This window comes from Rattus norvegicus, chromosome 18 (assembly GCF_036323735.1).
Source record: "Rattus norvegicus strain BN/NHsdMcwi chromosome 18, GRCr8, whole genome shotgun sequence".
NCBI lineage: Eukaryota > Metazoa > Chordata > Mammalia > Rodentia > Muridae > Rattus > Rattus norvegicus.
In genome coordinates, this window is record NC_086036.1 from 81,972,647 (window position 1) to 81,999,575 (window position 26,929).

Consider the following 26,929-nt stretch of genomic DNA (forward strand, 5'->3'; position numbering starts at 1 on the left):
TCAGGACTTTCTACAAAATTTCAAAGAAAACACTGACACCGCTTAAGGCTTCAGTTGATTACAACATCTGTGTGTGTGTGTGTGTGTGTGTGTGTGTGTGTGTGTGTGTGTAGTTGTCAAACACCACTTAGAGAAAAGTCTGTGACATGTTCATTCATAGTCAGTCATCTCAACAGCACTTTCTAGTAAGTTGCTCATGACATATGAAATTTATTGAGACAGTAAAAGGAGAGCATCTCCAGCTCTCCACTATTCACTTGGAATTCTGGGTATTTTGGGAAGGGATGTTTATGAGACACTGATAGGCTTGGTAAGAGTAGGGGTTTGGAGGCTGTTGGGCATTACTCTCTGATAAACTTCAAAGTCTCAAAAAGCATGACAGATTATCCAATTAAATTGAGCATATTTTTAAAAATCTGCTTATAAATCCTGAGACTATTACTCCAGTAAGCCAATTATTGTTATAGAATGCAGAGCAATAATCAAGATACCATTGACATATTAGTGAAAAATGACATTGTTTTTATAATTTTACAAATGCAATGCCCTAATTAATGCTTTCTTCAGGATGGTTATAGAGAAAATCCAACTTCATAGAGATGTTTAGTGGATAAAAGGAAAATACTTAAATGGCCTTTTCAAATATTGTTGGTTATTGCCTTCAGCTACATGAAGCTTCATCTAGTGACAGTTTTAATATGGTTATTCATGATAAGAACAATGAAGCTACACCAGTATCTATTTTGTATTCTAATCCATTAACTGGATCAGTGTATTTTCTTCTTAAAATAGGTCATGTACCTGGTTATACCCTCGCAGAGACATTAAGAGATTTTAATTGTGTGCTAGGCTGTCTCCAGATTGCTACTATGCAGAGCTAACAAATATTGACAAAGTTACTTAAGAAATATCAAAATTCATATTTTCTCATGTCAATAACCACCTCTCTTTAAAATTCTCCAAGTCTGAGGAAGCTGTCAGGCACACAATGACAAATGCTTTCTCTTCCCTGGAAGCTTGGATCTTATCATTGGCAATGCTGTCAGTTGATTTCTTCAGTTCAACAGATTCATTTTGTTCATTTTCAAGAAAAATTCTGGCAAGTATCTAAATCTGAATGATTACAATTTGTCTTTCAAGCAAAAGTGATGTTTCTTGAGTAAAGCACACACATCACTTCGCAGCATAAACCACTGTGAAAGTGATTTTCTAAAGAGAACCACCAGACCAGACAATTCACAGCAATGATGCCTTATTGAGAGTTTGCATTTCTCACTACAGAATATTAAAACACATCTTCGAGGGCTCAGATATTCATTGTAGATTTTTTCTTTTGCTTCTTCAGGGAAAGTTAAGTAAACTTGCACCTTTAAAGGGTCTGTACCACAGACACTGGGTACTGTGATTACTGATGCCATCTTGTCTCCTTGCTAAGAACCAATTGTCTGAAACACCATGGTTTTCTCAGAGTCGATACAAATAGACCTTTAGTACAATCCATACAGCATATCAGATTTAAAATCAAATCACAAATTTGGTGTTTAATATAGCTTGCATTTATTACCAAACCTTCAAATAAAATATCATATTTTGCTGACTCATGCATGCTTAATACTCGTGAAATTCTAGCAAAACATGATGAGCAACCCATTTATTCAGCTCTGGAGCACACAAGAGCAATGCTACACCAATGGTATGAACTACACCTTCTTTGTAAGCTAAATCTTTTCTATATTGAGTATTCTGAGGCCATGTTTCAGAAGTTAGCATACTATTTCACCCTTTCTAGCCCTAACCTGTGAGACCCAAAAAAAGTTACTTAATCCTACAGAAGCACTATTTGTTCAACACCAAATAAATGACAACTAACTAACATAGTATTGCTGGGGATTTGATGTATGAATATCTATAGGAAAGATGTTAGGAAGAAGACTCAGGGATTGCTGTAACTGTAAATTCGTGGATATAGCAGTGTCCCGTTTTCCCTCACTGATCTCTGTCCAGCATGCATTCAGCAAAGGCACTTTCTGCAGCTCTATTGTTGAGCCTTTTGTGTGTCTGTGTGTCCGTGTGTTTATCAGGAAGCATGGTTGCTTACCCTGTGATATGCTTCAGTGACTCCCCATTATGGTTTGCTCAGGGATATCTGGCTTTTGAAGTGATAATGATGTCTTTATGTAAATATCTAGGACTGATTTCCAGAATTCTTAAACATCTGACTCAGACTTGTACTATTATCAAAGGGCATAATAAAGTCACCATACAGTATTTGTCTAAATCCCTGTAAAATCCATTTGTAGCATCTATTAAGACTGAAATAAATTGTCATATAACATCATTTTTATGTAGTTTCCATATCTTTCGTAAGTAACAAACTTATTCAAACTGCAACGTATTCATCCTTTTACTCTTTGAGAAGACTATACAGATGCAAAGGAGGAAGCCATTAATTTTTTTTTCCAAGAAAAACACTTGTTTTCACCAGAGGAGAGGTATAGGAACACATTTCCTTCTGTTTAAAGGTAAACAATTCAAATGAGTTTACGAACAACTGGAATTTAAAAAAAAAATGAGACTTTATAAAAGGTTCCAGTCTATACAAATAGGAAAATACATGAAGAAGCAGATTTAAAATATGGGTAGAAAATCTTAGTACTTGCTGTTCTTCCCATAAATGCAGGAGTAAGTTTTACAATTTTCTGAGGAACCTCCAGAATGATTTCCAGATTGGTTGTAAAGGTTTGCATATGTTTGGCCCAGGGAGTGGCACTATTAGAAGGTCGAGGAAGTGTGTCACTGTGGGGGTGGGCTTAGAGAGATCCTCCTCCTGGCTGCCTAGGATGCTGAGTCTGTTCCTGGCTTCCTTCGGATGAAGATGTAGAACTCTCAGCTCTTCCTGCACCATGCCTGCCTTGATGCTGCCATGCTCCCACCTTGATCCTAATGGACTGAACCTCTGAACCTGTAAGCTAAATTAAATATTAAATATTGTCCATTATAAAACTTACATTGATCATGGTGTCTGTTCACAGCAATAACACACTAACTAAGACATTGGTTGTATCGGCTTGCAATATCACCAACAATGGAGGAGTGTTCCTCTTTCTCCACATTCTTGCCAGCATCTGTTGTCACCTGAGTTTTGATCTTAGCTATTCTGACTGATGTGAGGTATAATCTCAGGGTTGTTTTGATTTGCATTTTCCTGATGACTACGAATGTTGAACATTTCTTTACAAGCTTCTCAACCATTCGATACTCCTCAGCTGAGAATTTTTTATTTAGCTCTGTGTCCCATTTTTAATAGGGTTATATGATTCTCTGGAGTCTAACTTCTTGAGTTCATTGTATATATTGAATATTAGCTCTCTTTTGGATGTAGGATGGATAAAGATCTTTTCCTAATTTGTTGGTTGTCATTTTGTCCTAGTGACAGTGTCATTTGCCTTACAGAAGTTTTGCAATTTTATGAGGTCCCATTTGTCGATTCTTGATCTTAGAGCATGAGCCATTGGTGCCCTCTCCAGGAAACTTTCCCAAGTGTTCTTGTGTTCGAAGCTCTTCCCCACTTATTCTTCTATTTGTTTGAGTGTATCTGGTTTTATGGGGAGGTCTTTGATCCATTTGGACTTGAGCTTTGTACAGAGAGATAAGAATGGATTGATTTGGGCTGGAGAGATGGCTCAGAGGTTAAGAGCACCCGACTGCTCTTCCAGAGGTCATGAGTTCAATTCCCAGCAACCACATGGTGGCTCACAACCATCTGTAAGGAGATCTGATGCCCTCTTCTGGTGTATCTGAAGACAGCTATAGTATATATAATAAATAAATTTAAAAAAAAAAGAATGGATTGATTTGCATTCTTCTAAATGCTGACCTCCAGTTGAACCAGCACCATTTCTTGAAAATGCTATCTTTTCCCCCCAGTGGATTAGTTTTAGCTCCTTTGTCAAAAATCAAGTGACCATAGGTGTGTGGGTTTATTTCTGGGTCTTCAATTCTATTCCATTGATCTACCTGCCTGTCTCTGTCTCTGTAACAATACCATACAGTTTTTATCACTATTGCTCTGTAATACAGCTTGAGGTCAGGAATGATGATTCACCTAGAAGTTCATGTATTGTTGAGAGTAGTTTTCACTATCCTGTGGTTTTTGTTATTCCAAATGAATTTGCAAAGGTTCCTCAGAAAATTGAACATAATGCTATCAGAGGACCCAACTATTCCACTCCTGGGTATATGCCCAAAAGATGCTGCAACATATAACAAGAACACATGCTCCACTATGTTCATAGAAGCCTTATTTATAATAACCAGAAGCTGGAAAGAACCCAGATGTCCTTCAAAGAGGAATGGATACAGAAAATGTGATACATTTACAAAGTGGAGTACAATTCACCTATTAAAACAATGACTTAATGAAATTAATATGCAAATGGATAGAACTAGAAAATATCATCCTGAGTGAGGTAACCTAATCACAGAAAAACACACATGGTATGCACTCACTGATAAGTGGATATTATCCCAAAAGCTCAGATTACCCAAGATACAATCCACAGACCACATCAATTTCAAAAAAAACAAAAAATGGACAAGCAAAGTGTGCATGCCTCAGTCCTTCATAGAAGGGGGAACAAAAATATTCATAAGAGAAAATATGGAGACAAAGTTTGGAACAGAGACTGAAGGAAAGGCCATTCAGAGACTGCCCCACCTGGGGATTCAGCCCATACACATACAGCCACCAAAACAAGACAATATTGCTGATGCCAAGAAGTGCATGCTGACAGGTGCTTGATATAGCTGGCTACTGAGAGGCTTTGTCAGAGCATGACAAATACAGAGGCAAACTTTTGCAGTCAACCATTGAACTTAGAACAGGGTCCCCATTGGAAGATTTAGAGAAAGGATTGAAGGAGCTAAAGGAGTTTGCAATCCCATAAGAACAATAATATCAACCAACCAGAGCCCTCAGAGACTAAACCACCCTCCAAAGAATACACAGGGACTGACCCATGGCTCCAGGTGCATATGTAGCATAGAATGGCCTTGTTGGACACCAATGGAAGGAGAAGCTCTTGTTCCTATGAAGGCTAGATACTCCAATACAGGGGAATGTCAGGGTGGGAGGTGGGAAGGGCCGGGTGTGTGGGTATGGGAACACCCTCATAGAAAAATGGGGAAGGGGGATATGATAGGGGTGTTTATGGATGGGAAACAAAGAAAGGGGATAACATTTGAAATATAAAAATATCCAATAAAAGTAAAGAAATCGAGAAAATTAATTTAACATCATAAATAAAAAATAGTGAATGTCAGTAACCAAAAGCAAAATAGGCCACAGTTTAATAGGTTCTTCATGAGAAAAAAAAGAGTAAGTTTTACAGTTCAGCATAGCCCTGCAGTGCCTAGACTACTGTGATGCCACAACTGGCACCAGGAAGAACACACAACACAGAAGGGGCCAAGGAAAGTGAGGTGATGTCTGAACATGTGTGTACTTGTAAGCAAAAGCACTCCGCCTTAGGGTATCTTTGGAAACACCAGCAAATGGCTTCTTTTTGTAATCATACTTAGGTCATTATATGGGAATTGATGTTCATAACATGTCATGCATTCTTTAGTTTGCATTCATTGGTTATGTACATTTCTGTATACAGCATTATGTACTGTACAAACTCACTTTGGAAAGGAAGCTGACAGAGTTAGAACGATTTAACAGATATGACTTCAAGACTGACTGCGATAGGAAAAGACTCTGAAATTTTCTTCAAATTCTCCAAGGCTCTGTAAGCCCACCTGCTAAATTTAAACTTTCCTTATGTCTTGGACCAAGATTGTTACATGACAATGTACACTTGTGAAAGGCTGAGTGAACAAGGCATAACTGCATGCCTGAGAAATAAATGTCAGCATGAAGTGATCTTTCACAGGGCACCTACATTGATGTGTGTTTACAGGAAAAGCTTGTCTATGAGCCTGACCCTACATATTGATAGGAAAAGTTAAAGTATAAAAACTGGCAGACATATGTACACACAGAACGATGAAGTAGGAATAAATTCTGCACACTTATAATTTTCTGTACATCCATAATTATGTTTAATTCATTAACATTATTGACCATCTGCAAATGCTGTAAATCCCACATAAATATGTCATAGAGTTCAGTTTGTTATGTCCTCATGGAAAGGAAGTACATTGTTAGTAAAAACATAAGCTCAGAGAAAAATGGCTGCAAATTCTCATAAAAACATCTAACTGCAAAAGAAAATGTGTTCTCTTCGACTGGCATGTTTGAGAAAGTTTTTTGAGATTGTATCAAGGGAAGCAAGAGAGAATAGAACAGGATACCCATGGTCTTTCCTCTGGGGCCCATGAGGAATACATGGAGAGCTGTGATCAGAACCAAAGTACAGTGGGATGTGGAGTGACCCTCATGAGGTCATTTACATGTTTAAAATTGATTCAAGTTTCTTCATGGAGAACCTATTTTGAGAGACATTTGAGAGAGTAGAGGCCAATCACTATGTTCAACTTTACTGTGTGTCTTCATAATAATCTGTCTCATTGCTCCCAAATAACCAGGAACTATCAATCAATCTTTATATTCGTCCATCCAATTCAGGCTCTTTCAAGTGTGATTTTGATTGTTTGGCTGCAGATCATATGAGGAATTTATAATTATAGTTTTCCAAAACAGTAATGCAAAAACAATTTTTCAAAGTATCTTAAGTCATCATTACTATCGCTATCAATATGAAACAAAAATAAGTTTTTATTCCCCAGTACAAGCTTTCATAGCAACCTGGTGCTGTATGAGTTATAAAAATGACAAGTGTTTTCCTTTGAACTGGAAGACAGAACATTAACTTAATTTCTCCCCAAATTATAACCACGTGCAGCTGAAACTTTCTGATCACAAAATTGCTAATGTGCTTTAATGAGAGACATTTTAAATTAGAAGCCAAAGAGTAAAAAGGGAGAAATGAATAAGAAAAATCTGCACACATGAGGTGGGAAATCTTTTTTTTTTTGTTTTGAGTTTTTATTTTTTATTTATTTTTCTTTTCTTCCCCCCCCCCCATCATTATTAAATTGGGTATTTCTTATTTACATTTCAAACGTTATTCCCTTTCCTGGTTTCCAGGCCAACATCCCCCTAGCCCCTCCCCCTCCCCTTCTGTGTGGGTGTTCCTCTCCCGATCCTCCCCCATTATTGCCCTCCCCTTGGCATATGCATTTTGCTGCTGAAGGTTAAATCCATGGCTTTAAACTCCCTCCCCCGAAAATGTCCTTCAAATGAGCTGCAATATGCATGCATAGTCTTGATTTTGTTTTCATTATTACTTCTTGATACAAGGCCTCACTGGTCTCATTTGGTCCTAGAACTTGTGCAGACTAATGCGTTCTTGAACTTGGAGTGGTATTACCACCTCGATCTCTGATGTGCAGGATAACAGTCCCGTACAATCTCAGCCTACTCCAAAGCTTGACTTTTCCAAAAAGTGTGATTGACTCCTAACCCTAACCCTAATTTTTTTCTAAAAAGAGTAAGTCTACTGGTAAGGAGACTATTTAGTGCTGAAAACGTGAGTGATTTTACATAAAATGTAGGATGCAGGCAGGCATTTAGTAGATGTTTATTGGAAAGTGAGATGCCTATTGATGCTGAAGGAGGAAAAAAATGACTACCAGTAAATTGTTTAATGTAAATGATATATACGCCTTTTCCCTGCATTTTTAAGGGACAATATATACATAAATTTTCTTTGTCTGATGAAATTTAAGAAAATTATTTCCATGTATTTCTAAAAATAATGGTCTATTAGTTAAAAGTGTTTTGTCCTTGATTCAGCATACACAGATAAATTCTGGTAGATTTTATAATGATCTGAGTGAAAATACTTGATACTGAAAGAACCCCAAATTGGGGAGACTCTTGCTCCAGTCTCGGGATGGCGTGCCCCAGGAAACACGAGAAACCGATCTTGATGTAACAACAAGAGGCAGCTTTATTAACGAGATCTCGGGCCGACACCAAGGTCTCGGGCCGACATGCCTCTCACGCAGGACATAGAGGAGCCGACCATGAGCCTCAAAAGGCAGGGGTTGATATAGGGAAAGCCAGGGGATTTCACTCGGTTACACATGATTGGCTGATTCAAATGGTGCACAGTTACTTTTGACGCGGAGTTACATCAGCAAAGCATACGTGCAATCTAGTATCTCAGCAATGTGGGTAGGGTGACTCATCTCACTCAGCAGGGGGATGAGGAAGGGGAGGGGCGGCTCTTTTTGAAATTTAACTCTTCAATACAATTGGGGAACACTATACTTAATACTGCATTGCTCACTGCCAGCAGACTAGTTCACATAAATAGCAAGCAGTGAAAACCGCTAATGCTTGCCTACATGTGCATGATCAGTATGCTCACACACAAGGGCATGAACCCTTCAAGTTGTGTTACACGTAGACACAGATATCAAAGAATCTCACAGGGTCTTAATATATACTCCTTATTCTTGCCATAATGAAAAAAAAATGTTTTATACTGCAATTCAAGTTCTTCCTTGAAAGATATTTTAGAAAATATTTTAAACTTTGTAAAATTTTTTATCCAGTCCAAATTTTATTACAAAAAGCAGCATGTTAAATCCCACAATTAATTTTGAAGTACTCAGACAAAGTCTCTAATCCTATACCATAGCCATTGGTAACTTTACCACAGGTAAGAGAAATTCAGTTCAAACAGGCCAGACTCTATGGACATCTACTGTTTCAAATCAGAGGAATTTTCCCCATATGGGTTGTGTTTCATTCGGCTTCTTGTCACAGTCAGCATGTTCTGACCACTGGGCCTCTCAACAATGAAGTAGTCCACTGCATATGATTTCAGAAGCTCTCCAATGTAGAAGAAAAGCTACAAATGCCTTGTGTATTTGAGGAGAGAGGGGGAAATGCCTTGTGTATTCAGGCTCACAGCATGGGCTGGGTTCCTACTTTACAACCAAACCCAGGAGATGGGTATGAGGACATGGGTTTTGCCTTTTAACAAGGATACTTAGAAAACTTATGATGAGCACAGCTTCTCAAGAAGCATGTAAACAAGCAAAAAGGGAGGGGTTCATGAAACTAGGTTCAAAGAGAAAGACAGGAGAAAAAGCTATTGACTTTATAAAGTAGAGAATTGAGGATTACTGTAAAAGACAGCATGGTGAGAGTTAGAGATGCCAGGAAAACAGGACAAGTCTTTCAATTAGAGGGAAAGGGTTGTTTTCACTTTGATACATGAAGTCCCAGCTGCTCACAACTCCCCCGCCCCTGCAAGAATGTGTTTCCACAATGGTAGAATCCTTTGAAGTAGAACATGAATTATATCTATAATATATGGAAGTGACTTAAACTATGCCTTACCTGTGGATATGCTATAAAAACATATCATGAGTTTGAGTATAAGATACAGTAATGATCGGAAGTTTCAAACAGCTTATTATAGTGAGAAAGAGTCAATAGCAATAAACAGTTGTCCTGACATACACTCGAATTTTCTGACTTAACATTAACCCGTACTTTTTATTTTATCACTTAGTATTTTCAAATGTATATACGCAGGCTACTTCCTGGATAACTTGATGGAATATTACTCAATATCATTGTGGGGAATTCATGCAGAATAGAACTAATTGTCATTTTCTCAATTTTTAAGATCCCGACTTTAAGGACCTTGGAGTTTTGAAACCGTTGCCAGGTTGGTAAAAGAGAAATTTGATAATGTCCAGAGGTCTTTGTTTTCTGTAATTAAGTATACTTTGGGTTTATTATTCAAGATCCATCTTTTTGTGTGTTTGGATCCATCTTATTATTCAGCGTGTGAGTTTGAGATGGGCGGCCCGGAAGGAATTGTGGAGTCCATACAGATTCTGAAGGAAGGCAAAGCTTCTGCCAGTGAAGCCGTGGATTGCAAATGGTACATCCGAGCCCCACCACGATCCAAGGTCAGTCTCAAGGGTGAAGTCAGCTCCCAAGAGCGGTCTTGAGAAGCATCTAGTTTTCACATTATCTGGTAGCACTGGGGCATGGGTCAAATATGCTGTTAGCTAGCAGTTAGTTTCCTGTGCTTGGAAATGAAACTTGTGTTTACCTGCTCAACCTAACTTTCTAGCATCATCTGCAGTGTGGGATCTGGCAAACAGATTATACAGAGGGGAGTAAGAGACCCTGAAGCAAGTCTAAGATACTTTGTCTTCAAAAGAGTATAAATAAAACCCAAGAACAAATTTCTAAATCTGACCTCCGACCTTCATGCAGTTGTTCACATGTGCATGTGTACTCTGAGACACACGCACACACGCACACACACACACAAACACACAAACACATGTACACAGGCCACTGCCACCACTCCATACTTATTCCTTATGTTTTCTATATTTAGTACTAAGACATATATGTAAAGAAACCAGCCAAGCAGAAGATCTGATCCCAAGCTGTAGATAAGGAAAGTATAAAGGAAAAGACTGCATAAAGAGAAAAGACAGCAGTAGCCAGGATCTCATTAGAATGGCATGAGAAACAGAACGATAGCAGCTACACAGTAGGAAGGTGCTCAGGACGACAGGGAGTGCATTGGGGACTTCATGCACACAGAAGACTGCAAACTTTTCAGGAATTAATTCAGTAGGACGTGATCTAATGAGCCAATGGGTGTAGAGGGAGGCAAGTCCATCTGTAAGTTCTAACCTCTGTGGGCCTTTCCAGAGAATGGAGACTTTATCCCAAATGTTCAGTGATATGAAGGAAGGTGAACAGAAAGGGAATGTGACTGGATTTGCAGGTTAGAAATAGAATTTGGAAATATGTGGGAAGGCAAGATAGGTAGACTGACATGAGCAGAAGCCTAGGTAGCGGGAAGACAGTGAGTGAGTCCATGACAGAACTCAATCTTTTTGGGCAGCCAGTGGAGGAAATACTAAGAAAGACACCATAGAATTTGGTGGTAGGATATTCAAGTTAAGTAAAAAAAAATAGTACTACTGTCTTTTCTCTTTTGAATTTGAAGGACGTTTGCTCTTCAAGAAGTACTGATGTATCAACAAACCAAAGTACTTCTTGAATTGTGTATATATACATTACATGTACTTCATATTATATATATATATATATATATATATATATATATATATATATGACATCTCTTTTCCAAACATGTAGCTACTAAGCCTTGGGATGGAAGAAACCACAGTCCTGTTCACAGCTCTGATAGTTACAAGTCTCTTTGCATCTGAGGAAAGTTTTAAAAATTATTTTTTTGCTTTGTAACAATTTAGACACTGTTTTTCTTTTTTCTCTTTCTTTTTCTCCGTTGCTTGCCACTCCACTTCAAGGTTAGCTTAGACAGTAGAGGGAGTGAGTTTGCATAGCTAGACTTGACAAGTTATTGAGACCCTATCTCAAAATCAAAGGCAAAAAGGGCTTGTCACTAGAGCACTTTGCTAACCTCTGTCAGGCCCTGCATCCGAACCTTGACACCAGAAGGAATTTTTAAGGAAGAACTGGTATTTGTTCTCTAAAAGTCATAAACACTTACCTGGATGATCAGTGAGCTAAATTTATCAGGAAAGTGCTTGTTTTCCTTCACCTTTATGAATGAAAACTCTTTTTTAAAAGCCAACTTTCATAAACAGGAACTGCACGCACAGCACCTTGCTGTCTTTAGCAGCACCTTGTCACTTCAGTGTTAAAGTGGAGTGTAAACACACGCCTCCTTCTTCCAGATGGCAAATAAGCTGTCTTTTGTATAGGCTCAGAACAACAATGCCTAGTGCACCTGCCTGTCACAGAATCTGGCAGTCTGTGACCCAAAGGCAATGCTTCCTGCAGAGCTGAACCAAGATGGTTCTATTGTGACAGCCCTTTTCCGTTCAATTAGAGGCTGTGAAGACAGGAAGTGGAATTGAATGCTGTGGAGAAAACCAAGGAACAAGGTTTACTGGCCATGGGGGCTTCCTATTTTTGTGGATATCCTAGTAATTATGAGCATAAACTATCAAGGCATAAGTCAAGCTTGAAACGGGTAGCTGTGACTATTTGAATGGTATCTCCCGACCCTACCACAGTACACAACGGAGTTGCTAAAAAGTTTACATGATAGGTGTAAAGTTTGTATATACTGCAAATTGTCCCTTAGCATTTGACAATTAGGATGTGACAATATCTCCTTTATTAACGTAGATGACCCCTTTAATTATGAACATGATCCATCAGCACCCCCAAGGAAAAGCAGAGAAGGAATAATTTTGGAAATCCATTCATGATGGGGCCATTTAGAAATGGAATAAGCAGCGCAGCGTCAGGACAGAAGAAGCCATTTTGAGTTAACCATGGGGTACAAACACACTTATGTGAGCAGACATTTTGCATGGAGATTCTAGAACAAGGCTGTACAAAAAGGTGAATTCACGAGAGATGGACTTTAGGTATTTGTAGATAACCACATTAAGTATATGCAGAACCTGCAAAAATGAACCATTAACCATTCAACTCTAGCTGGGGGCTAGACTCATGAGGCCCTACATTTCCTGAGGAGCTAATGGCAGCTAATGGCTTCCAGAAGAGTATATACCACTTTCTTCTGTTGTAGCTATTGCTAAATTGACCGTAGTCTAGTAAAATAGCCTATTCCTCCTGCAAACGACTTTAACTAAAATTGATCCTTTAAAAAATTGCATGAATCTGGGAGACAGACTACTTGGGAAAAGAGCAGTAAAGTAAGAAAGGACTAAGATAGGGCAATAAGAGAGATGAATATAGCTGTAATACATTATATATCTATAAATACATAACAATAGAAATTCTTACAAATGCTGTTTAGAAAACTCATATAATGTTTAAGCTACACTAAGAGCATAACAGCAACCTCCTCAATCTACATTGTTTTAGGAACTGTACTTTGTCCATTTGAAATGAGAGATAAACTCCTATTAATTCAATATACTTAGGGTTCTGTGATGGGGATCAAATGATATTTCAGGGACAGAATGAGAGCAGAATTTGGCAGGGGTCTTGCATAATAATTACATCAAGTAATTTTTGGCTGACATCATATGAAAGTCCTATTAAAATCCAAATCCCATAAATATGTGTTTGTGACTAGCTCAGATATTTGGCTAGCTACTAGCGGGGCTGGAGAAAGGGCAATAATCTCAAACCTCCTGGGCCAGTCTGATATTACAGAACCACTATAATCAGGAAAAAGATCCAATGTACGCAAGGAGAGAAGAGATAGAGTCAAAGATTCACCAAACATGTGCCAACGAGAGTGAATCATTAATGTTTGGGGAGAATAAAGATCTACCTTTTGAGAGCTATTATTTTTCTTACTTCAAATTAAAGTGAACTTTTGTATAAAACCAAAGTATTGTAAATTTGCTTATAGTCAAATCAATATGGAAGGATGAAAAATAAGTCTGTATTTCATTGAAAAATTATCAAGTTCTTAACACTGTTTATATGGTGATCTATGTGTAGGGGCAGGACTTATGAGACCTCCAGAGTTTTCAGCACCAGTTCTAACTTTGTAAGTGTATCACAGAAACACATATCTGGTTACATCAAATTAAGTTACCTGGTAAAGGATGTTTGAGGGATAGAGTGAAACTGTCATTCAGGTGCCATTGAGCAAAGGGAAGTGGCCCAGCTGAGTCTGATCTAATCACATAGCCCTTAAAAGTAGAGGTTTCTTCATTGGCCAAGAAGGGAGCTATGGAGTCAGGGGAGCAAAGGAACTTCTTCAGAAAGAAGGTAGCCATGGGTATGAATAGCGGTGTTGATCGTGGAAATCCAAAACCATGGAATTTCAGACTTTGAAAAGATAATCAAATCTAAATCTGGAGTCTTTCTAATCTGGGATTTGTGAAGTAATAAACAGACCTACTAAATCTGATAGCATTTCATACATAATATTAGAAGGTAAATGCAATAAACAATGGAAAATGATTAGAATTGAAAACAGAAAAATTATCAAGGGTTTTACGGACTGAGTCTGCTCCTTCATTATCTCAAATTATGAGATGAATGAAAATTGAAATTTTAATGTAGTAAATAATAGACAATGAGAGTTATACTACAACTTTTAGAATGAAATGTTAGCTGTGGAATGTAAGAATATAGAAGGCCACTCAAATGTTTTGCTATTTTCCCATAACTATCTAAACACCAATTTAATATCCTTATAGCACGATCTATTGTTGAGTGTTTATGTTTTGACATTTTAGAAAATAGTATTATTTATGTTTCCCAGGTGAAGATTTTTCAACCTTCCAAATTCATGTAATATTCTGTCTGATATAATCCTGACCTTTCCAGTCAAAAACAGCAACCGCAAAGCCCTCGGTACATGCTTTTAGACTGTGGTTCAAATATTAAGATGTCCAGTTGTCTTGAACTCATGAATAACATTTGGCAGACCAGAGATGACTGAACATTTATTTATTGTGAATAAAATTTTCTTTTGAGACTCAAATAATTGCCTCAGTCCTTGCTTTTCTTGTCATTATGACACAGGGGAGGAGCTCTGAGCTCTGAGCTCTTTGTAATGGATTACTTAATAACTTCTGCTAAATTTACTTGCTTTGCATATAAACACAGCATTGTCTTTTGTATTACTGCAATTTGGAAAACAGATACTACCAAAAATGGTTTATGTGTTCTGAAATTGCCCGTGTCTTTTTCAATAAATCATCCTGTCAGTTCCAAACCTTTGTGATTGATTAAAAAGGAAAACACATCAAAATGATTCACTGTGAAGAGATTTGGATCTGACTATTTCACTAGACTTATATATTATTCTGTTGATCATTTCCCTTTGCCTTCCCTCGCAGAAGGAGTAGAGAGGCTTTTCTTTCTTATTTTTTCTTTTGCTCCCTGAAATAAGTCTTTTCTTGGAGTCATTATGTCACAAATTTTACACAATAATTCCAGTCATAATGCTCATCTTAAAACTGTTTAAAATGAGACTGCTTTATATTAAGGTCAACACCTTATGATTAGAAATTCAGAATGCATATTTGGCCTAAACCAAACCTTGTTGTAAAAAGTGAAAGTTTTTCATAATAATTGATTTCATAGATACAACAGGTGTTCAGTGTTTGCTTGGTTTGTTATTTTTATAATCATGAGTTTTATTTTTAATTATGTATATGTGCATGTTGTGCGTGCGTGTATGAGTGTGTGTGCGTGTGTGTGTCTGTGTGTGTGTGTGTATGTTTGTTTGTGTGTGTGTGTGTCTGTGTGTTTGTGTATGTGTACCTGTGTGCTCCTCAGAAGACAGAAGAGGGTATTACATAGCCTGGAGCTGGACATACAGGTGGTTATGATACACTAGCGGTTGGTGCTGGGAACTGAATTTGGGTCTTTTCTGCAAACTCAGTAAGTGCTTTTAATCAGACCTTGGATTAATTTTTAAGGAAATAAAAATTATATAAAATATCTATCATATTATATTTGAGATATACACTTAAAACATTTAGATGTTCACAGAGTTAAAAAACCTTAAATATTATTTTCATAATTAAAATTATTCTTTTTTCTTCTCTTTCTGAATATACAAATAGATAAATTTATTCTCAGAAAAATACACAAAATGACAAGGGATTTGAACCACTATTTATGGGAGGGTGTTAGCAGTTGCCCTCCAATGCAAGGAAGATATTTCAGAAATTTTCAGAAAGATGTTATATGAAAGACTGTAGCTAGTGAAAAAAATCATCTTTTTAATTTTATTTTCCTCGGATATTTTATGTATTTACATTTCAAATATTATCCCCTTTCCACCTCTTCCATACCCCTTCCCCCCACCCCCCTGCTTCTACGAAGATGCTCTCCCACTCCCACTCCCCAGTCCAACCTCAACGCCCTGGCATTACCCTACATTGGGGAAGCAAGCCTCCTGACAGGAAGCAGGTATGGGTGTCTCCTGAGAGGCTCTGCCAGAGCCCTACTGATACAGATGAGGATGGTTGCAGCTAACCATTGGACTGAACAAAGGGACCCGAATGGAGGAGTTAGAGAAAAGATTGAAGGAACTGAAGGGGTTTGCAACACCATCAAAAGAACAACATTATCAACTAAAGAGTTCCCATCAGAGCTCCCAGGGACTAAACCACCAACCAATGAGTACATATGGAGGGACCCATGACTCCAGCCACATATGTAGCAGAGGATGGCATTGTCCAGCATCAATAGGAGGAAAAGTCCTTGATCCTGTGGGAAAAAAAATCTTGATCAGAATGTTTGGAATTTTTCCTTATGCACGAACAGTTCACAGTATGTGAACCAAATACCTTACCCTTTACTTTCCTATTAAATACAAAAATTTGAAGTTCAAAATAATCATAAATGCTTTACATGTGTACATGCCAACTCCTGTAAGGGCAGTTGTTTAGTTCTGAGATACAGAAATGGAAGACATTACCCATCACTGTTCACCGTGAGTGCATGGCACCCAATGCCTACAGGGATAGTGCAGACACACTGCATAAGCCGAAGCTTGACCAAGTATACATCTGATTTTCTAACTACAACACCACCAAGTTGTAGCCTTAGCTTTATTGTGTGTGTTTTTTAAAGATAGTGATTTATTTCAAAGGGCATATTTATTTTCTGAGTTTCATTGATATCTTCTTTTTTTTTACATTTCTTTTTTAATTGAGTATTTTTTTATTTACATTTCAAATGTTATTCCCTTTCCTGGTTTCTCATCAACAGGTTTTTGAACTTGTTTAGGAAAACGGAAATAGTAGGCTTTACGGGGTTTTCCCTTTTTTCCCTTTTGTTAAGGTTAGTTTTCCTTAAGATGACAACTTTCTTTTTGGAATTTATCAAATATGAGCATTTTCTAAAAATTTTCTGTAAGACTGCATGAGATGCAGTGAAGATACTAAGCAGGTTGATGTCAACCATGTTTAAAGTCCAAACTTATACAAAGATGAAACTATAAAAGTGACAGTCCCCATGTCACTTCAAAAAATAAAGATAAAATGTTTGACTTTCCTGAATCCAAGTTCTCTTTTTCTTTAACAGTTCTTGCGTAAATCTGCTTGTAGAGGAATTTTAATCCAGCAATGTCCAGCTCTGGCAAGGGATGACATACAAAGACCTTTCAGTTCTGTGTGATCCAACTGGGAAAATATCCTATTAATTCTTCTGGCCAGAATACAGACATCCCCTTAGTACATACCTCTAATCTCTAAAAATGAAGGTAAAGTTAGATTATAGAAGGAAGCAGCGGGGCTGGGGATTTAGCTCAGTGGTAGAGCGCTTACCTAGGAAGCGCAGGGCCCTGGGTTCGGTCCCCAGCTCCGAAAAAAAAAAGAACAAAAAAAAAAAAAAAAAAAAGAAGGAAGCAGCTATGTTTGAAAGTGATGTCTAATAGAGGGGCAGACAAAGTGGTGAATCAGAGAAAGATTTGACAGAATGAATTAGAGAAAGAATTCATGATCAATTCTCAAGAGAACAGAAAGGAAAGAGAGACTACCTAAGGACAGCGTAGGGAGAGAGAAAAGTGGTGGTATGTGTGTGCCAGTTTTACTGGGACAGTATTACTGGGACAAAGAAAACAATCTAGACACAGGTGAAAACAGAATGAGCTGGGGAATGAGAAGGAGGCAGAAGATTAGATGATATTGTGAAAGTTAGCATGAAGGTAAGCAGAGCAATTGAATCAGAAGCTAAGAGAAGCTGAATTTAATCAGTAAACTAGGGAGATTATATGGAGGATAGAATCTCCCAGGCCTAGGCCAAGGAATAGCTAAGCCCAAAGGAAAAAATAATGCTCTGGGTTTAGCCCAGCCTGTTTGTTCACACAGCTTGGGTATGACTCTCATCTCTTCCATTCATTTGAAGAACTAAAAGTGACACTCACATTTCCTGTTGCTTAGGGAACTAAGCAAAAGAATTTATTTGGGGTCAAGTGATTGCTAATAGATCACACAGACTCCTTTGTCATGATAATAAATTACTATTCCAATCTGTGTTTCTGCTTGTAGTATAAGGATCTGGAAAAGTGCTTAGACATATTATCTCATGAAATATTTCAACTTAAAAATGCCAAATTAAAAACCTATCTTCCCTCCTGACTCAGTTAATCACTTTCATTCGTCTTTTTTTATTTTTGTGAGTACAGATATTTTGTTAAAATTTGTAAAACTAGTGATATCCATGGTCATATTATGTTGTATTTCTTTTTTTTTTTTTTTTTTTTTTCAGAGCTGGGGACCGAACCCAGTTATGTTGTATTTCAAAAGGTGGACTGTGTTGTGTCTTGTATTCTTGTGGACCCCTCTCTTGCTGGTAAAACTGTGTATTTCTCTCTTGAATTTGCACATTCTTTTGACGGATGATAAACTATGCGAGGGTATTGTGGAGTACTTTAGAATATACTCAAGTTCCAACTATTTATCATTTTTGTTATCTCACAAGCATCAGCAGACTCTCATTTGGCTTCTATAGAACTTTCAGATTGATGGCTTTTATTCAGGAGAGAGCAAAGGAACGTGAAGAAAAGAGTCTAAATGACAGAGCCTACGATTCTTATTTTGGGAACTTGCATTGATTTGTTTATTTTTCTTAAGAAAGTTATGATTTTATTCCTTGCCCCAGCTTTCTAGTAAAGGTCACCTGAGAATGACTTATTTTTAAAAAGCATTTCATGCGATTATGTTAAAGACACATTATTGCACGTGGCAAAAATTTGGCGGATTTAACATTCTTCAGATTTATTTTTTCATAATTTTATTTATTGTTTGAAGTTTTCACAGGCATAGATATTAACTGATCATACCTATGCCTCTTATCCACTCTAACTGTCCCTAAGACACCCACAGCACACCTTCCTAACTTCATATCTTCCTTACAGTTTGTTTGCTTTTCATTTGTTTGTTTGTTTATTCATTTATTTGTTTATTTCAACCTTCCAAGTCCAATTTATGATGAATATATGTAAATGGTGCGGTATGGGTAGCCACATGTTACGTGCCTAAAGAAGAATGATGATTCTTCCCCCAGAGACCATCAATAGTACCTCAGCAGGGACTTTGTCTTGAGAGTCCCACCTCCTCATATCATTAATGGAATTTTTTAAATTGAGTTGATCTTGTGTAGCTCTTCCACAAGCAACTACTGCTGCAGTGAGTCCATGTATCCAGTATCCATGGCATGTGCAGAGAACAACATTTCACATTCTTTTTCTCCACCCTCCATCACTGTGCTCTTTCTGTCCTCTGCAATGTTTCCTGAGCCTGGTGCAGGACAGAGGAAGATCCAATCAACACCTGAGCGCTGGCGGGGAGTTTCAGTACTTCGGACAGCAATGTTACTGTGTTGTCTGTCCATTAGCCATAGCAACAAGAAGTTTCTTTGGCAGTGCCGCCCAGGTACAGAGTAGCGCTCCTGTCTGTCTGTCCTTAACGCTCTCTTTGGTGTCTACAGAACCCTCTTTCCTTCCTTCGCAGTGATCCAACTGCCAGAAGTTCACCAAGTCTATTCTTCCGATCTATGCCAGAGAGATCTTTGACTCCCGTGGGAATCCCACTGTCGAGGTGGATCTCTACACCGCAAAAGGTCTCTTCTTAGCTGCGGTGCCCAGCGGTGCGTCCTCTATGAGGCTCTAGAACTCCGAGACAATGATAAGACCCGCTTCATGGGGAAGGGTGTCTCAAAGGCTGTTGAGCACATCAATAACACTATCACACCTGCTCTGGTTACCAAGAAACTGAATGTTGTGGAGCAAGAGAAGATTGATCAACTGATGCTCGAGATGGATGGCATCAAGAATAAATCTAAATTTGGTGCAAATGCCATCTTGGGAATGTCCCTGGTTGTCTGCAAAACTGGTGCCTTGGAAAAGAGGATGTCCCTTTACCGTCACATTGCTGACTTGGTCGGCAACCCAGAAGTCATCCTCTCAGTCCCAGCTTTCCATGTGATCAACGGTGCTTCTCATGCTGGCAACAAGCTGGCCATACAGGAGTTCATGATCCTGCCTGTGGGGGCATCCTGTTTCCGGGAAGTCATGCGCATTGAAGTCGAGGTTTACCACAACCTAAAGAATGTCATCAAGGAGAAGTACGGGAAAGATGCCACCAATGTGGGTGATGAGGGAGGATTCGCACCTAACTTCCCGGAGAACAAAAAAGCACTGGAGCTACTGAAAACTGCAATTTCAAAGGCCAGCTCCACTGACCAGGACGTCATCGACATGGATGTGGCTGCCTACGAGTTCTCCAGGGCTGGCAAGGATGACCTGGACTTCAAGTCTCCAGATGATTCCAGTTGGTACATCACTCCCGACCAGCTGGCTGACACGTACAAGTCCTTCATCAAGGACTCCGCAGTGGTTTTCATTGAAGACCCCTTTGACCAGGACGACCTGGATGCTTGGCAGAAGTTCACAACTAATGCAGGGATCCAGGTGGAGGGGGATACCTCACAGTGACCAACTCTAAGCGGATTGCCAAGGTTGCAGGCAAGAAATGCAACTGCCTTCTGCTCAAAGTGAACCAGATTGGCTCTGTGACCGCATCTCTGCAGGCATGTAAGCTGGTCCAGTCCAATGGCTGGGGCGCCATGGTGTCCCATCGATCTGGGGGAGACTGAGGACACTTTCATTCCCGACCTGGTGGTGAGCTCTGCAATGGGCAGATCAAGACTGGTATCCCTTGCCAATCTGAGCGCCTGACCAAATACAATCAGATCTGTAGAATCGAGGAAGAATTTTGCAGCAAAGCCAGGTTTGCTGGCAGGTCCTTCAAGAACCTGCTGGCCAAGTAAGGTGTGGGCTGGAGATCCCTGGAGCTTACGAATCGAATCCTCTGTCCCTAATGTCATCCAGGCGGCTCAAGGCCGGCCCAGTGCTTACCTCTCCCATGTCACTGCTTCCTTAGACGTCCACCCCTGATCACCCGGAGCCTTGCTGGAGACCCCAACTTTGTAATCACGTGATTGGTCTGAATCATTGTTTCTGTCACCTGACTTCCCAACTAGTGTTTGGAGCCCTCAGAGCTCCAGTGTAATCTCTAGGGTACCCAACGTCAAGACTCCCACTGTTTACATGCAAAAATAAAAGCCGCAGAATCCTCCCTCCACCAAAAAAAAAAAAAAAAAAAAAAAAAAGAAGCAGCTCATCAATTCCATTCATTTGCCCATATTTCTCTGTGTCTTCTCATAATTATATCAGGGTAACCTGGAGTGAGCCATCACAGCTCACTTTTGCCTTACACAGGCCTATAATACATTGTTCTAGACTTTGGATGTATGTCATAGTTTGTTTTGATAGCTACTTTAAATAATCATTACCTCTGGCAGTAGAATGTGTGCATAATTATTATCCATAGCACCTAAAAGCCATGTTGGATTTGTGGACAGTCAATAAATACATGATGAACACTGAACAAGTGAAATTAATAAAGGAAATGGGAGTTCTGGTTGGTTAGGTAGGCAGGAAGTACCATATGGAATTGTAACCTGAAATGTGTTCAATTCGAATCAAGCAGGGAGCCTATAATAGAAAATGCTGCCAGAGTTAGGGAGTCAGTCAGGTGGGAGTTTGTTCATTTGAAATGTTATAACTGAACCAGACCTTATCACATCCAGAAAAAAGCCTGGAGTGTTAGGGCAAAAACAAACAAACAAACAAACAAACAAACAAACAAAAACATTGGGAGGAAATGGAAGGGAAAGGAAGGGAAAGGGAGGGAAAGGAAGAGAAGGGAAGGAAAAGGAAGGGACAGAAAGGGAAAAGAGGGGAAAGAAGGGGAGGAAGGGGAGGGAAGGAGAGGGAAGGGGAAGATGAGGTTTCACAATGATTTTACTTTGTCTCACATGAGGATTTGAGTTAAAAGCATGGGATCATTGATTTTGCACTTACAAATGTTCATTTTGCCTGGTTTGGGAATTGAGCCACATTGCAGAAACTGAACCAGACAAGACACACAGGCTGTTAAGGAGATTGCTAAAATATACTGTTTCAGGGGACAGGGCATGCAATTAACTTGTAAGAGAAGCTATAGGGACCAATGAATATGTTGTAATAACATTGAAGATAATTAATATATTTTTATTAGCTTAAGTACTGAAATTTTGAACAGGATAGACATTTACAGATCTGGGGAAAGTTTTCCCATTTATTTCAGTTTTTTGAAATAATAAATTTTGAGAAAACAAATGTAGAAAGGCAAAAGTAAACTTAAAAATAAATGTATGCCTTTAGTGGGTATGCATGCTAGATGAAGTAAATAAAATTTAAAGGAAATAGCCTATATATGTCCATGATTAAAGAATAAAGTATTAACAAACAGTCGATGTGTCAAAGGAGGCCAGGCTTATTCAGAACCCATTCTCGCACCTTCACTAATTTGCTGCACGCACTTTTACTTTACATTGTTCCTCTAGCTTTACATCCTATGCTGGTTCAGTGGTTTAATTAATACATGTTTTTGGTGTTTCATTCCGCTGCTTACTATCCTTTGCACAATGCACCATTACGGCCGCTACCAACTAAAAGGGCAGGCTGTGGCCGTTGCTGAATGGATGGATGAATGAACAAACAAGTTCTTGTAGTCTGATTCTTGCCAGAATCCATCACTTATGGTTCTGAATACACATGGGCAGAGAGTCAGAGAATGTTCCTTCATCGAGAACAACTGTTTTAGACGCAGGATGTCCTTGAGGTAGGAAGCCTCACATTTCACTTGTAGTTTATACTCCGTGAGCCTAAGTTGTTACAACATGAGAGCCACAAAATTACTGGGAGCTCTAAAGATGAATTGGTGACCAAGTACATTGTATTCATCAACTGCTAACTTGAATTTTATTTGTGTACATTTTGCTAAGCAGCTTGATTTAAAGTGTGATAAAATACATAGGTCGATCTTTTAAAAACCGTCTTAACATGCTCCACCTCAAAGGTAAATCAGTGCAAAGTAAACAGTTTGATATCAAAAGCTGTCTTTCAGTATCAGTTTTGTTTTCCTTTAGTTTCAATGTGAATTATTCTTTTATATACCATTTTCCCCCTCAAACAAAGCAACCAGGGCACTTGGACAATAGTACATAAAGAAGAATTTAAAGTAACTTCCGTAACCAAACAAAATAAGTGTATAAGTTTTGAGAGCTAATAGCTGATTTCAGATGCATCATGGGATGACATCAGGATCATTTGTGGGGCGGGGAAAGAAAACTTAGCTAAAGGAAATGGTGCGTTTACCTAAAAAAACAGCATAATAACGGTTGAAAAAAATATTAAAGGTAATTTGCTTTGCACTAGTTCGTCTGCCTGCGGCCCACAAGGGGAAATAATGGGGCTGATTGCAATCAAGGCTGTCTTGTGAGACTGAACAAAAAAGAAGGAAGCCCTAGCTCCGCTCTACATCTTCAAAGGAACAGTTTGTTTTGTCTTTGTTTTGCAGATTTATTTACGTTTCTTGGACTATGAGATGCAGAATTCAAATGAGTGCAAAAGAAACTTTGTGGCGGTCTATGACGGAAGCAGCTCTGTGGAGGACTTGAAGGCCAAGTTCTGCAGCACGGTGGCTAATGACGTCATGCTGCGCACAGGCCTTGGGGTGATCCGCATGTGGGCAGACGAGGGCAGCCGCAACAGCAGGTTTCAGATGCTCTTCACATCTTTTCAAGAACGTAAGATTCCCGTACTTGACTGTCCTTCAGAAATGTCCAGGGCTGCAAAACTCCTCAGCTGCTAATGGGGTTTTCTTCACGCAGCCTGCCCACAGCAGGGTATTACCTAATAAGCTCTTAACACAAGTGAGTTTCTTTTCCCCTCATTATGATGCAGTCACAAGTGAGAGTTATGTATTACGATCTGAGTACTTATCTCCGTATACGCATCACAGTCGTTTCTAAGCTAGTGCAAGCTCGTCCAGTGGGAAATGCTGGGTTTTATTGTCTTTGGATTTAGCTCTTCCTTAGTATGTGGAGGTGGTGCTGCAATTTCTGGTGAAGCTTGAGTTTAAATATCGTTTTTCATAACTTGCATGAAATATGCGACTTGTTAGATTTCGTGAGTTTCTCCTTCGGTGTGCTTTAAACTGAGCAGGCTTGCTACTGCAGAACCACAATTAAAGTACGGGGAGAGAGAACTGCGTGGGAAGACAGAGAATTAGGAAGTACTTCAGAAGGTGTCGAAGTGACATGATGACATTTAAAGTTAGTGCAAAGTACAGAAGTTTGTTTTGTTTTTCCCCCACGTTGGAAATTATAGTTCAATGAATAATGAGGTGTATGAACAGATAGATTAGGATATTCTTAGAAAATTTTGGCTATTTCATGGTTCACAAAAATAACAAACAAACAAAGAAAAATCCCAAGAAATTCAGTTTTAAAGAGTAAGAGCTTCGCACTTTCAAGCAGTGACTTTTTACTTAAATTGAAACAACAACAACAAAAAGTTTGGAACCGACTAAGATATCTTGTGAACAGCACGGGGTGGGGGTAAGGTTTTTAAGTTCAGGATTGCTAAAAATGTAGACAATTATTTTATAAAACACACAAATTCACTTAGCTTTAAATTCCTCTCTGACTACTCAGCTGGGGCAATCTAGGTTGCCAGAACCCTTGAATGACACTTGTTCTTTCTAAATAGTACTGTGAACTTCAAGTGAGTTAAAGATTCTGCCCAGCTGGGGGCTGTTTGTACAAGTTGAAATCTCTGTCTTCATCTCAGGGCTTGATAAAATGCTGGAGGTCTTGGATCTTTAATTCATTCAGGCATTTAAAAAATAATTATATAGTTCCTAGACTATGATATAAAATTTTCTAATTGGAAATCATGGTGACTTATGCTACACACCTCAGTCATACTTAGTACAGTGTGTCTTCAGTAAGAGGCTTCCATAGACTCCATCATTAGAGTATTAATTACAATTGACATGTGCTGTGAAATACACTTAATAGGAGATCTAACACATTCCTTATTTTATTCTCAATGTTTTGTATACTTTATTATATAACACATTATATTTGCCAATATAATGCCAATATTTGCATGATACTTTGAAATGCATACGTGTCACAGAACCATTACAGAACCATTAGTCAGGCATGATGTATATTTTCTCTTGCAAAAATACCAAGAAATGAATAGTCAGTGTTCTCACTACAGAGAGAAAAATTTCAGGTGATCTTATCGATGGGCTAGAAGTAACCATGGCATCGTGTGATGACTTTACACTTTCAGTTATTATTAAAGGGTTCTGTGATGCGTGTGCATGAATCGTGGGCAGGCAGAGGACAAGACTGTGGAATTAGTTCTTTCCTTCGTAGGATGAAACTTAGATTACCAGGCGTATGTGGCCTGTGTGGTTTGAGATGCCCGGCCATATAACCTGACCCCTGTTGGGATGACTTTTATTTTTTAATATTCTTTTCAAGTTGGAATCATGACCTACTGAGGTCACCTATCTAATTTAACTGTCAAAAATATGGAATGGCAAACTACTACTATGCTACCTCTCAAGTCTCACCAAAAATCCGCCATTTTTATCTACTGCTCTGTAAAATTTAATACAGATAAATGGAAACTGTACTGCTCAATTTAAACTGTGACTTAAAGTTTTATTTTACTCAAGTGCAATATGAGACAACAACTCCACTTTATGCGGACAACATGCTCAGCTGTACAATTAAGGGGCATGTGGAAAGATATCAAGTATGAGGGATGTTGCACTGACCCAAATGAAAACCTCATAGTTTAACCCTCGGCGTTTTTGTATGGAAAATAATCCACTGGAAAGCCCAATAGTATGTGAGATAGAAGGAAAATTCAGCTGACATGTAAGATCCTCTTTTCTCTCAACTGGATTATTAAATTCTATGTGTATCTATAAATCTGCACGCATAATAAATGGTGCATTATGTCAGGTGCATTATATAGATGTAGTTGAGAGAAAATGTAATATTTCGATGTATGTGACTGTATGAGCCATTGAGGCCATTTAGTGAGTAGCTAATATCAGTTAAGGATGAATAGGACACAGGGCGCTCCTTCAACTGCAGGTGAAGTCCCACCCGACCCAGAATGTTCTTCCACAGTGTTGAAATGATGAGTCTTATAATGGCAGTTTCTGTGATCATTACTCTCATTGGCAATGAGCTATTGATAAAAGATTGTTGTGTAATCTGTGTAACACATTATGTTATATATTCTCTGTCGTTGAACAAAATATGGTCGATTGAAAGGTGGATGATTTCTCTAGATCCTTCAAATTCCGTATGTTAAACAATCTGATAACCAATCTGAAGCCCTTGTAAAATGATTAGACTTCAAGATGAGCACTCTTGGATGAGATTGGGCTCCACAGACAATATCATCAGAAACTGATTCAATTCTACCTCCTCTGAGGACATGGTGGGGTAGTTTTACCTATGACCTGATTGTACCCACACACTGAATGTGTGGTTTGTAGTCTTGGACTTTTCAGAGTCTAGAACTAGGCAAAACCAATGACTCTTTCTTGTAAGTCGACCAGTAGCTTGTGTTTTACTACAACCTTATAGGTAGATTAAATATTACTAAAGATATTTTTACCATGGTACTTTGCTTTCCTTCATTGGCTTCGTATTCAGAATTCTGTTTGTGGTCTGAAGAGAGAAGCCATTATGTAATCAATGCACTGGGTGTGTTTACTGCTTCATTCACTAGGACCATGCTTTACTAAGTAGGGCATGGAAAATATGTGATAGTACCAAGTGGACTTTTGTTTGAAGAAATGGCTTAGAACAACTTTGGGGTCTCTATACAGGCATCTAGGTGACTCACTGAAGAGGCTTCAGGTTCCTTACCTAATGTGGCTTTATGCAATGTTAATTTTGACAGATAATTCAGAATTGCATTGTGAATGGTGCTGTTGA

The 26,929-nt window shown here is 38.6% G+C and overlaps 1 protein-coding gene and 1 pseudogene across 11 annotated transcripts in view; both read left to right on the top strand.

Annotated features, from left to right (window-relative positions):
- The window catches only part of Neto1 (neuropilin and tolloid like 1), a 123,276-nt gene that overhangs the window by 67,192 nt on the left and 29,155 nt on the right, over window positions 1-26,929 (top strand). For 4 of the 11 annotated variants that reach the window (XM_006255035.5, XM_039096765.2, XM_063277287.1 and 1 more), the window contains 3 exons: window positions 9,714-9,755; window positions 9,875-10,002; window positions 23,470-23,698. The exons of 1 other annotated variant lie outside the window; for it this stretch is intronic. In XM_006255035.5, the coding sequence (XP_006255097.1) occupies window positions 9,714-9,755; window positions 9,875-10,002; window positions 23,470-23,698 (399 nt within the window). Of the gene's footprint in view, window positions 1-9,713; window positions 9,756-9,834; window positions 10,003-14,306; window positions 14,532-23,469; window positions 23,699-26,929 lie in introns of those variants that run through there. 6 more of the 11 variants (XR_005496025.2, XM_008772133.4, XM_039096767.1 and 3 more) reach the window with 6 other exon arrangements.
- On the top strand, window positions 15,558-22,942 carry Eno1-ps27 (enolase 1, pseudogene 27; annotated as a pseudogene).